Raw genomic sequence first — 12,357 nt, 5'->3', positions numbered from 1 at the left:
ATCTCTGCTATATGGTGAGTAGCAACTTTCCTTCTCATAATACTGTTAAATTCTATCCTGGATTTTCCATTGTTTGATTCAAAGTGTTAACACATACAGCTCTGTGACAGTCAAAAAGTTGGTTTCAGTACTTACCTTGCCATGCTAAAATTTATTTTGACTTTGTTGCAAGATCATCCCATGAATTAAAAAGTCTACTAAATAAAAATCCTTTTATTATTTCACAGTTTATTGTTTTATTGACACTTTAAACAAAGTGTTATCAACAGTCAAAAACATACACTTTTGATCTCTTCACATGCTTTAAGAATGCAATTCACCAGACACTGTGACTGTAGAGCACAACTGAAATATATATTAAGCTCACAAATCTGTACAACAGGTATTAACAATGGCTGACACACACACACACACACACACACACACACACACACACACACACACACACACACACACACGTGCAAAAATATGATATATCAGTTTCCGGCACTAACTAACTCCTGCAGTGCAAATATTCTGTCACTGTTAGAAAATATACCTCATACATTTGTAACACTGCGTTATTAATGTATAGCCCCAATAAAATAGTGCAACTTAACTGTTTTTTTTTTTCAGTGGCTTTTATTTTGTATGAAAATGATTTTGCACACACCTTTTTGTATTAACAGATTACAAGTTGTCACTGATTTATATTTTCTGTTCCCAACTGAATACATACATCTTTCTACAACATGGTGCTTGCTAACAGCAAAATGTTTTAACACACGCTGGCAAATAAACTTAGTTTATAATGCCTGTTGGTTGTGCCACTCCTGTCAATAGGTTTTCTTACAGCACTTATAAAATGGTAGTTTTATCACTGTATTAAACAATCCAAAAACCAGTTTTTGTTTAAATATTATAATTACTAGCACCTTGCAACATGAATCATCATAGATTGGAATGACAATTGTGTAACAAGTTTGTCATTAAATTTTCTGTTATTTTGCATCACACACCTGTAAAAAATTACAAATTTATAAATTATACTTTTAACACACACATTATATTTCGCTGACTATTGCAAGTGCGCAACAGTTTTCATGATACATCCAAAATGCAAAAATTAATTGTATACATTAAATAAACTAACAATACTGTCTTTCTTTTTAACACTGAGTGTAGCTATCATTTCAGTACTTGAGGGGTGTCCTCATAAGTGTTTTCATCAACATTTGTAAGATGTTACTACTAATACATTCATGAACACACAACAGTTTGTTAAACATGTGAATGGACCTAGATCTATGATAATGCTTTCAATTAAAACATTACAGACATAAACTCTGACATATGGGAAAAATAAAGAATTTAATACTTGAAACAAATATTTCACTTGAAAAATAATGTCCATCGTTTGTTTGGGTTGGAAGATCTACCATGAAACCTAACTTGGTATACAAAATTGGGATGAGGTCATTATACTTTTAGCTGAAAATAAGAACAGAAAAGAAAGTAGACACAAGCAATCGACTCTCGTGTCAAGATTATTGCTTAATGTTCACTATTTTATTCTATTCTCCTGGTGAAAATAAAATGAAATGTGACTTCAAATACAGTTGTACACTTCGGTCTTCGCTATAGCAATACTAAAACTTTAAAGATGGAGTATTTGAAAGGAAGGGGATCAAATTGTGGCTGCTCAATTTTCATTCAAGAAAAACAGCAAAACTGTTGCTGATAATCACAACACTACAATGGAATATAAAAACCACAGAGGTAAAGAACTAGAATCATTCTTTATCAGTAGCATTTACAAACTAATAATAAAAAAAACGTTTGGAAGTCTTTTCCGGCAGTATATCCATACATCCAACATTTCTTAGGTAGCTAAAATTATTTACATTTTATCCTACATAACACATTCTATTTCAATTCAAATATAGTCATAGAGTTTGATCTTCACTGCAGTGGTACTAAAATATTAAAGATGGAGTATTTGAATGGGGTATTTTCAAATGAAATTGTGGCTATTCTCACTCTAAGTGTGTGTGTGTGTGTGTGTGTGTGTGTGTGTGTGTGTGTGTGTGTGTGTGTGTGTGTGTCGACAGTACTGCAATCTTGCCTCCTGAAGATTATTAAGGGGCAGACTTTTTGTTATATGCATATTACAACATTATTTGTATTTGAAAAGTCATATGGTAAATTTTTCCTGGACATTTATCTGACACATGCTATACCCCAAGAAAACATTTCATCATTCCACCAACAGCTAAATACCGAATGATTTCAAATCTTCATTTCTCTGCATAACTTCTCTTGATATTTTATTTTGCACGTCATAATAAATAATTCTAACAACATTGTTAAGATATGCTGTTACAGTTGAAAAATACGTGACTGATAGTGGCTGGCAGGCACAAAATGCAACATACGTTGTTCATAAACAATGACTGTTAACTGAAGCAAAAAATTTGAGTGGCTATTTGCAAACATACAGACGGTATGAAGAAACAATAGCCACAAAACAAATTCAAAATCACACTGTAAATAACACATAATGTGGAAGAGGGTATGTGTAACTGAATTACATACAGAATCTTCCTGCAAACTTACAGCAATGCAGCAATGTGGAGTACGTGTGCCATTACCATTAGTTTTTTGAGCTTCAAGAACTCAACTTAATAAGTTAATGATGGAATATGTAGCTTCATCTATATAATAAGTGGTGGATCAGGTAGTTCTCCACATAACAGAGATGCCTCATTTTAAAAAAGGGATATAAATTTACTACATTTATTTCTAACAACCCATCTAATGAGGATAAGAATGATGGAATACAATTATCTATGAAACCTCAAGTCTTATTTATTCAACACATAATGTAAATAAGTATGACAGAAAACCTAGCAGAGAGAACAACGTTAAGTTTGATTCACTGTGGCTGTAAATCAAAAGACATTCACACTGTCAATTATTACCTATTACCAAAGGATAATTCTTCTTTATACAAGCATGAGAAACATGCTGTGTTAATAAATAAAAAATTCATAGTTGAAAGACAATTCCCAGAATTTGTACATTAACAAGACAGTATCTAGCATAAAAAGTTCAAAATATTCCCATAAAAGAAATCAATATGTTTAGACAAAAACTTGACTTACATTTTAATGGATGGAAGATATATCAATAATTTATCAGTGTTTGTCACTCACATTACAGAATTTCATTAGAACAGAAATTAGCATTTGTCTACAAGCACCTAAATCAAATTGTATTTCAACAAAAACAGACTAATGCAATCTCTGCAACATGTAATATCCATAAAGAGGAACACGAGTAATTCCAAGAAACTGCTTGCTGTTTCACAGATGTATTTAGTGATATATTTCATCCAGTACCTCAACGAACTTGAAAACATCACAAAATATTCTTTTTTGGTCTTCAATAGTCACAACAATCACAAAAAAGCACAAAGTCGATGACAACACGTACACATGAAAATGAAAGTATATTTTGCCATTCATCTGTTGTTGAACACTGTCTGTCTGCTTAATCTTGCCGAATATCTTCAGTTTTCACCGGATAGTTTATAAAACAAATTATGTTATGTCTTCTGCCAATTTATAATTTCTGTTTGGCAATGTATGACAAAGATAAAAATTTGCCTGAACTGCTTCTCTTGTCATTCTTCGACACATAAAACAGAAATTAGCTTCTTATGGCTCTAAACATTACATTACACACGAATTTTTATCACAGAAATGTGAGTACAAAATGATCCATGCTGAAGATATTAGAATTATGGCAGAGGCTATAGTGTGCTTCACATTGAAATGCAATTCTGTTTTGAAGAATTCTGTGCATATCTCTTCACAAATTCCTTGCAACCAATGACATTTAGTCTCCCTCCCAAGGTATGTTGTGAACAGAGCTGGGTGGCAATAAATGCTCTCATTAAGACTGCAATATGGCTTTATTTCAGTGGTGACTCAATTTTATTCGTTGTTACAAAACTGGGCAACATGGAAAGTTTTGGCTTCCTCTCTGCCACCACACACAAGCAAACCTCATCCCTTTCAAAGCTCTCTCTCTCTCTCTCTCTCTCTCTCTCTCTCTCTCTCTCTCTCTCTCTCTCTGCACAGAAGTGCCTTTCCATATCATGAGGCACACTATAGCAATTATGTGAAGTAACTGATAAGAGATATAGTATCATATTATTAGTAAATGATATAAAGAATGACTATAATTCTAAATCTGTGAGGCTCTTGCTTTCTGTATGCTTAATGATATGATGATATAACAGACAATAAAAAGTTATATAAAAAAATCTAACGTTTAAAAATGGCAGTGAGGATTTCTGATTACTTTCCTATAAAATGAAATGCTTACAAAGCAGTAACATAGAAGAGTGTGGTAATGAAACAGCCACCTACACAATCATGATATCGTAATACAGTGACAAATGGAAGGCATGTGCAACTTCACATCTACATCTTTATACTAACTAATTTCAATTATGAGGTTTTTGTTTTTAGATTCATGTCATAATGTCTCTTTTTTCCCTCGTGTGCACTCAGACATGATTCAGAGACTACCATATACTGTACGAACATTTGCCAGTTGGTCTCTGTCTTCAGTTCTCCAGCCGTCATCACACAAACACTGGTGGCTGAAGAACCTGAGATACAAGCCAACAAGCGGCAAGTCAACAACTGGCCATGAATGTCTCAACAATTTTATTCACCGACAATAATTTTTTTCATGGACAATAACTTTTTTCCAAAATCAAAATTGTTTCTGCACAATGTTGATTTTTGGAATCTATACAGTGACATGGAGAAAAATATAGTGGCAGAAATATTGTTTGCACTCAATCTTACACATTTCTAATTCAGCCCTCTTATTTCAACTTTAAAACTTTAAGGAACATTTGTTAATGAGATCAAAGTTACATTTAAAATCAAATAATCAGCTTCTGCTACCGCCTGTGTTCAAACATTACAACTTCACATTACCATAATATATCACAGGCTTAAGGGAAGAAAATACTTCTATTAAACTCTTTCTTACAGCAAATCAATTCAAAAATGACTGGTACATTTTCAGTCATTTTTAACAAGGAAAAAAAAGCAAGAAATAAAAAAACCGAAGCATTTCAATGTAACCAAGAGCATTGCACCCATTACACTACAAGCAATAAAATTTGCTTGTTTTTGTTACATTATACTAAAGTAAAGAAAAACTGCTTTCCAGAAACAACATCTACTCCCTAACAACTCAAGTCTCTTGTAGAATTTATTATTTTCAAGACACTTAAAGATATAAAACAAATAATAACAACAGCTTATACAATTACTACATCAAAATTATATTCCATAACTTATGACAAAAGGCCAATGAGAGGTAAGCTATAATTCTAAACATATCTCTCTTTTCACTGTGAACCTTTTCCTTTTTGTTGTTATTCCTGATAAATATCTTAAGTTAGTAACTTACTTTTGTATGTATATATACAAGTTTCTCTCTCTCTCTCTCTCTCTCTCTCTCTCTCTCTCTCTCTCTCTCTCACACACACACACACACACACACACACACAGTTGTTCTGGCTAGCACAAATTGTGGTTATATACTTCCAGTCACAAAAAAGACAAAAATGTTTTTATTAAGAACAGTGAGCAACTGTATACTTCAAAAAATAAAATAAAAACTGTTTGACTTTCCACAAACAAAAACATTGGACCAAAATCATTAATTACTTCATGGCTGAAGTTCGCATACTAAAATATACACTTTCTGTGATGACAGAGACTCAACAAACAACTACTGGATAATCTGAAATTTTGAAAATACAGTATATCCTCACACAATATGGTTAAATTTGTAAAAATAGCATTTCTGCTCTGGGTAACTGAAGCTCAAAAGACAATTTCTGCTTAAGTTACACCTCTGATAGTGCGATGAGTTCACAATATGAAATTCATGTATTGTGAAGTATTAATATTTTTTCCCACCAACGTAAATCATTTTATGTGCTCTTTAGTGATCTGGTGAAGTATTCTTAGATGTAAAGGCAATAAACATGGTCTAACTTTGTACAAAAAATGAGAATAATTAAAATGTATATACATTCTAATAAAAAATTGAAGGAAAAGTGTAAATCAGCTGGAAAAAGGTAGTATTTCAGGACAGACACTGAAAACATGTTCATATCCATGAAATCGTCACGTGTGTAACAAATCACATTTTATATGTGAAGTCAGTAAAACACAATGCTTAACTTTGGTGTAGTAAAAAACAAACCTTCCCAGGCTTCTTAAAACACTGAGTCTTGAAGTTTGCTGACAATACACCACAGACTTACTTCAAGATTTTCACATTATGCAGATTTCTTTTTCTCACGTTTCCACGATGCTATTCTTTCCCGCAGTTCAGCAGCTTTAGGAAAAACAAAACTGTTTTTAGAACAAAACTCTAAATCAACAATACACATCAAAATTCACTACCTCATTTCTTACAGCTGCTTACAATTAGGAAAACTTATATAATTCTTATATTCATATGAATGGATATGATAAACAAACAGGAGTACACGGAGTTGTTGATATCGTGCTTGACCACTTCCTTTCTGCCAGTCAAGTAAATGAAATTATGGTCCATACTGTATGTCCTACTCCCAATTAATGTGCCTTTAATAAGTGTTCACATTGCCTTCCCTCTGTCTATTTTCAAAATTACCATATTGCAACATATTGCTTTTATCTTAACTCAATTCTTTATTTGATTTTTATCCCCATTCTGCATTTACCACGGTTACAATTTTGCAAAACACTAACGAGAAGACCACACAGTAATTGGATTTTTGTATTTTATTTATTCGTGGTACATGAAGTTCAGAACTCAAATATCAGTCACCCGCAGAATGTCGATGCAACTCTAAAACATTCTTGAGAAACTCAACATTCATGTTTTCCGAGTGTCCTTAATACCCTAAAGTTAGCTCTGGGGTATAATGTGCACCTGTCAAGTGTGTGGCCTGAATCGATACCTGACCACGGTAAAGTTTTAAACAAAGGTGCATGTTTTACGAGCATTTTCATGAACATTAAAATACATCAAGATGAATGGTTTTTAATCTACACAATTTTTTTAATTTTTTTTATTTTTTTTATAGCATTCAATTTCTACCTGGAGTGAGAACTATGTTTTTATCTGTTCTATGTACACTACTAGCCATTATAATTGCAACACCACGAAGAAATGCAGATGATAAACGAGTATTCACTGGACAAATATATTATACTACAACTGACATGTGATTACATTTTCACACAATTTGGGTGCATATATCCTGGAACAACCACCTCTGGCCATAGTAACGGCCTTGATACGCCTGGGCATTGAGTCAAACAGAGCCTGGAGGAGTGTACAGGTACAGCTGCCCATGCAGCTTCAACATGATACCACAGTTCATCAAGAGTAGTGACTGGCGTATTATGACGAGCCAGTTGCTCGGCCAGGGCAGCAGTCGAACATATTCTGTATCCAGAAATGCCCGTACGGGACCTGCAACATGCGGTCATGCATTATCCTGCTGAAATGTAGGGTTTCGCAGGGATCGAATGAAGGGTAGAGCCACGGGTCATAGCACATCTCAAATGTAACGTCCACTGCTCAAAGTGCCGTCAATGGGAACAAGAGGTGACCAAGACGTGTAACCAATGCACCCCATACCATCACACCAGGTGATACGCCAGTATGGCAATGACGAATACACACTTCCAATGTGTGTTCACCACGATGTCGCCAAACACGGATGCGACCATCACGATGCTGTATAAAGCACCTGGATTCATCCGGGGGAAAAAAAAATGACGTTTTGCCATTCGTGCACCTAGGTTCGTCGTTGAGTACACCATCGCAGGCGCTCCTGTCTGTGATGCAGTGTCAAGGGTAGAGGCAGCCATGGTTTCTGAGCTGATAGTCCATGCTGCTGCAAATGTTGTCGAACTGTTCGTGCAGATGGTTGTTGTCTTGCAAACATCCCCATCTGTTGACTCAGGGATCAAAGACGTGGCTGCACGATCCGTTACAGCCATGTGGACAAGATGCCTGTCATCTCGACTGCTAGTGATACGAGGCCGTTGGGATCCAGCACGGCCTTCCGTATTACCCTCCTGAACCCACCAATTCCATATTCTGCTAACAGTCATTGGATCTCGACCAACGAGAGCAGCAATGTCATGATACGATAAACTGCAATCACGATTGGCTACAATCAGACCTTTATCAAAGTCGGAAACGTGATGGTACGCATTTCTCCTCCTTATAGAAGGTATCACAACAACGTTTCCCCAGGCAACACCGGTCAACTGCTGTTTGTGTATGAGAAATCGGTTGGCAACTTTTTTCATGTTAGCACGTTGTGAGTGTCGCCACCAGCGCCAACCTTGTATGAATGCTCTGAAAAGCTCATCATTTGCATATCACAGCATCTTCTTCCTCTCGGTAAATTTCGCGGCTTTAGCACGTCATCTTCGTGATGTAGCAATTTTAATGGCCTGTAGTGTAATTAGAAACAAAAATGCATACATTTTTTCATATAAATGGCTATTACATACATATTAATTAGCATACATATGGTGTTCCTAAACAAATGGTCAATATTCCGGGATGTGACAGGAACAATCATTCAAAGCAAAGAACTGTAATAAACATGGGCTGTGAAATGCATACCTTAAGGGTTAAGAGCACTTGTTCAGTAAAGATGTGTTTAAAAGTAGTGAAGATGAACAAGTGCGCATTGTTTTATACCATACTAAGACTTCTTAAAATATGCAAAGCAAAGAGCTAGCAGCAGAAGAGATTTGCTTCGATTCCTCATGGGGCCTCCTGTATTTGATCCATTTTATTTTTAAATTATGTAGGTATTCAAATTGAATTGCAGGGGATGTGGGAGGGGGGGGGGAAGGGGGGTGGGAGAGAGGGATGGGGCAGAGGGAGGGAGGGGCAGAGAGAGAGAGAGAGAGAGAGAGAGAGAGAGAGAGAGAGAGATGAGACTCACGCTAGTGATCTAGCCATTATGTCTCAAGCAATACCAATGTTTCCCATCTTTATGTATTTTACTCTTCATGGAAACACTAATAAAACAAGAACACTTTTTAAAAAATTGCATCAACCAGGAACCGAATCGAAGCCACTCACATGGCAAGTGAGTACTGTACCACTGAGGCACAGCGCCCATCGAAAAATCTACCTTTCATTAGGGTACTAAAAACGCTTGGAAAACTTCGAAGTTGATGTTTTAGAGAATTTTTGGAAGCTGCATTAAATTGCTTTAGCAGATTGATATTTGAGTTCTTAACTTCACACCTCTGCCATGAGAGGGCTCCGATTGTAACATGTAATGTTGTGACATGTAACGTAACTGTGTTGGTGCATGAGAAATAGCATGCTGTGATGGAGTTTCCGATTCGAAAAGTTCATTCGCACATAGAGGACTCTCTCCTTCAGCATGACTATGCCAGACCAAATTCAAGTACGGTAGCATCTGCAACAATCCGACACCTTGGGTTCACTTTCATCAACCATCCTTCACACAATACCTACTTAGTCCCATATGATTGTCATCTATTCCCAAAACTTAAAGAATGCCAGGAGGACTTTATCATTATCATCATCATCATCATCATCATCATCTTCGTTTCCTCTCTATCCAACATCTGGTCGGGTTGGGGTATCAATGATACTTTGTCACTTTTCTCTGTCTTTCCACCATTCTTCTTCCTCTATTTGGTTCCATAGCCGGTTTCTCCGCCTTAAACTCATCTTTATTGAATCCATCCATCTTGTTCTCAGTCTTCCTCTTGGCCTCTTGCCCTCAGTCTTGAACTCCATCATTCTTCTTGGTATTCTTCCCTCCCTCGTCCTCTTCACATGCCCAAACCATTATAATCTATTCTTTTCAACTACTCCACTCCAGTTTCCTTCCTAACATCTTCATTTTTCACTCTGTCTCTCCTCGTCTTCCCTAGCATACTTCTCCGACACTTCATTTCACTGGATTGTATCCTACTCTCCTCTCTTCTAGTCTTAGTCCAAGTCTCTGAGCCGTAAATTAGTATGAGTGTGAAGTAAGTCTTGTGTAGCACCAGCTTAAACCTCATTGGCACTTCCCTTCCCCAAGCCAAGCCCCTCACATACTGGTAAAATGTGCTACTCTGTTGTATTCTTCTGCTATTTTCTGTCTCCAAACAAGCATTCCACATTAATACACTTCTCAAATATTTAAAGCTGTCCACTATTTCCATATCCCATCCCTTAATATGAATTTGTCCCTTACCATTTCTATCCCCTCTGGTTACCAACATTGTCTTGCTTTTCTCCACACTAAATTTCATTCCATATTTCTCAATCTTATCATTTAGGATGTCTATTTGTTTTTGTACCTCCTTACTGCTTGCTGGTTGGGTGTTTGGGGTTGAAGGGACCAAAGAGCAAGGTCATCAGCCCCTTGTTTCAAAGGTGGTCCATTTGGATGGAGTTACATCTCCGAAGAGTCATAACCATAAAAGGTAAAAGGCTAAAAAATGTAAAAGTGCAGTCATGTTGTCAATGGTGAAACCAAAAGGAGGGAAATCAGCAAGTGGGCAACCCAAGGCTACACTAATGGCAGGAAATATCGCATCTCTGATGCAGTACAGGCAAGACCACCAGCTATTCAAAAGTGTTCAACCACTAGAATGTAAAAATGCATATTGTAAAAAGGAGACTAATCAAATCTAAAAAGAGATAAAAACACAGTAAAAGGGAGAGAAAAGAAGATCTTGGCTAGGGAGGGGAGTCAGGAATCCCCAAACACAGCTTACAGTGGGAGACACCCCAACCCTTACCGCCCTGCCCCTACTCCAGAGGAAAATTAAAAATCTTAGAACTGAAAATAGAAACCACTTTCATGGAGGAAACAGAGAACCAGTTCAACCATCCAGGAATCGTCTGTAAAAATCAAAGGTAAAGTGCGGGGAAGTCAGTACTTAGTACGCAGAGCCAAAAGAAGGGGGCATTCCGCCAAAATGTGGGCTACTGACTGGAAGGCTCCACAACCACAAAGTAGGGGTGGCTCACTATGGAAAGGAAAACCACGGGTTAGCCTGGTATGGCTGATGCGGAGAAGACACAGGGTGGTAGAGTCCTTTCGGGACAGGCTGAAGAAAGAACGCCATGGGACAGGTGTCACCTTAACCACACAAAGTTTATTAGACAGGGAGGTAGCCTCCCAAGACTTTGCCCATGATTGTGCGAAGTGGGATTTGATATGAAGCCGTAAATCCGCCGCTGGAGGGGTTACAGAGAATGGGGGGTGGGGTTAAGTGACTGCTCCCCCAGCCAAACCATCAGCAAGCTCATTACCTGGGATACCCACATGGCCAGGGACCCAAAGGAAGTCAACGGAAAAAGCAGCATGGTGAAGATCAGCAAGACGGTAGTGGATGGCCGAGACCAAGGGATGGCGGGAAAAACACCGATCAATAGCCTGAAGGCCACTCCTTGAGTCCGTAAATAACAAAACGCTGTTGAGTTGGGACTCTTTAATAAAGGTGAGGGCTTGGAAAATTGCCACCAATTACACAGTAAACACCCCACATGCAGTTGGCAGGAAATGATTTTCCATGCCAACAGAGGACATGAAGGCATATCCCACACAATCAGCAGATTTAGAGCCATCGGTGTAAAAAACAACAGCATCCCAAAACTCCCACAAAATTTGGTGGAAAAAACAACGGAACTTCGTCTGGGTACAGGATAGAATACGAAGGATGAGTGGGAGAGGAACGGACAGCAATTGCATAAGAAACCAGAAGCTGGGACTGCCAAACAGAAAAGGGGAGGGGGTGGGGACCCAGCTTCAGCCAGGAGACTATCAACAGGGAGTATATCGGAGACTACAGGACTGTTGGCTAAACAGCCTTATGGTATTCTAGTTCCAAGTATGTCATTTGTTTTGAGTACTAGGAAGAAGAAGAAATTAAATGCTGATGAGTACCTGTTTATATGGGCCAAAGTTGGTAATGGCAATTGTAAAATAAAGATTAACGGCGATTGTATGATATATTATAGACAATAAAGATCCTTATCTCCTTTCCTTAATTCCTTTCTAAAAAAAGATATTGATTGAGGTGGTTATGGGTCACACCAGACCGCTCTTGAAATTTTTTTTTTAAAAAGCTGTACAGGACTGGTTTGCTCGCTAGGCGGGTGACCTTGAAGCGGACTTAGCCGCTGGCGAGGCTGCCGGGCGCAACACGGGTCCTAGTATTACTAGGCCCGTGTTGCAGAAGAATTCACTTCCGGTCGGCTGATAAGGCCGCTCGCTCGCTC

General features: G+C 37.5%; 1 protein-coding gene across 2 annotated transcripts in view; it reads right to left on the bottom strand.

The window, feature by feature from the left end:
• Nucleotides 1–208: 208 nt before the first annotated feature.
• The window catches only part of LOC126337038 (ubiquitin conjugation factor E4 B), a 277,773-nt gene continuing 265,624 nt past the window's right edge, over nt 209–12,357 (bottom strand). The window contains exons 22-23 of one of the 2 annotated variants that reach the window (XR_007565033.1): nt 6,283–6,417; nt 209–998 (exon numbers count right to left, since the gene is read on the bottom strand). Coding sequence is in view for 1 of the 2 variants with exons in the window: in XM_050001343.1 (XP_049857300.1) it covers nt 6,359–6,417 (59 nt within the window). In the remaining variant the exon portion in view is untranslated. Of the gene's footprint in view, nt 6,418–12,357 lie in introns of both variants that reach the window. The other variant, XM_050001343.1, reaches the window with a different exon arrangement.

Source organism: Schistocerca gregaria, chromosome 2 (assembly GCF_023897955.1).
Source record: "Schistocerca gregaria isolate iqSchGreg1 chromosome 2, iqSchGreg1.2, whole genome shotgun sequence".
NCBI classification, from domain to species: Eukaryota; Metazoa; Arthropoda; class Insecta; order Orthoptera; family Acrididae; genus Schistocerca; species Schistocerca gregaria.
The sequence above is the reverse complement of the archived record's forward strand: the minus strand, read 5'-3'. Positions and strand labels throughout refer to the sequence as shown.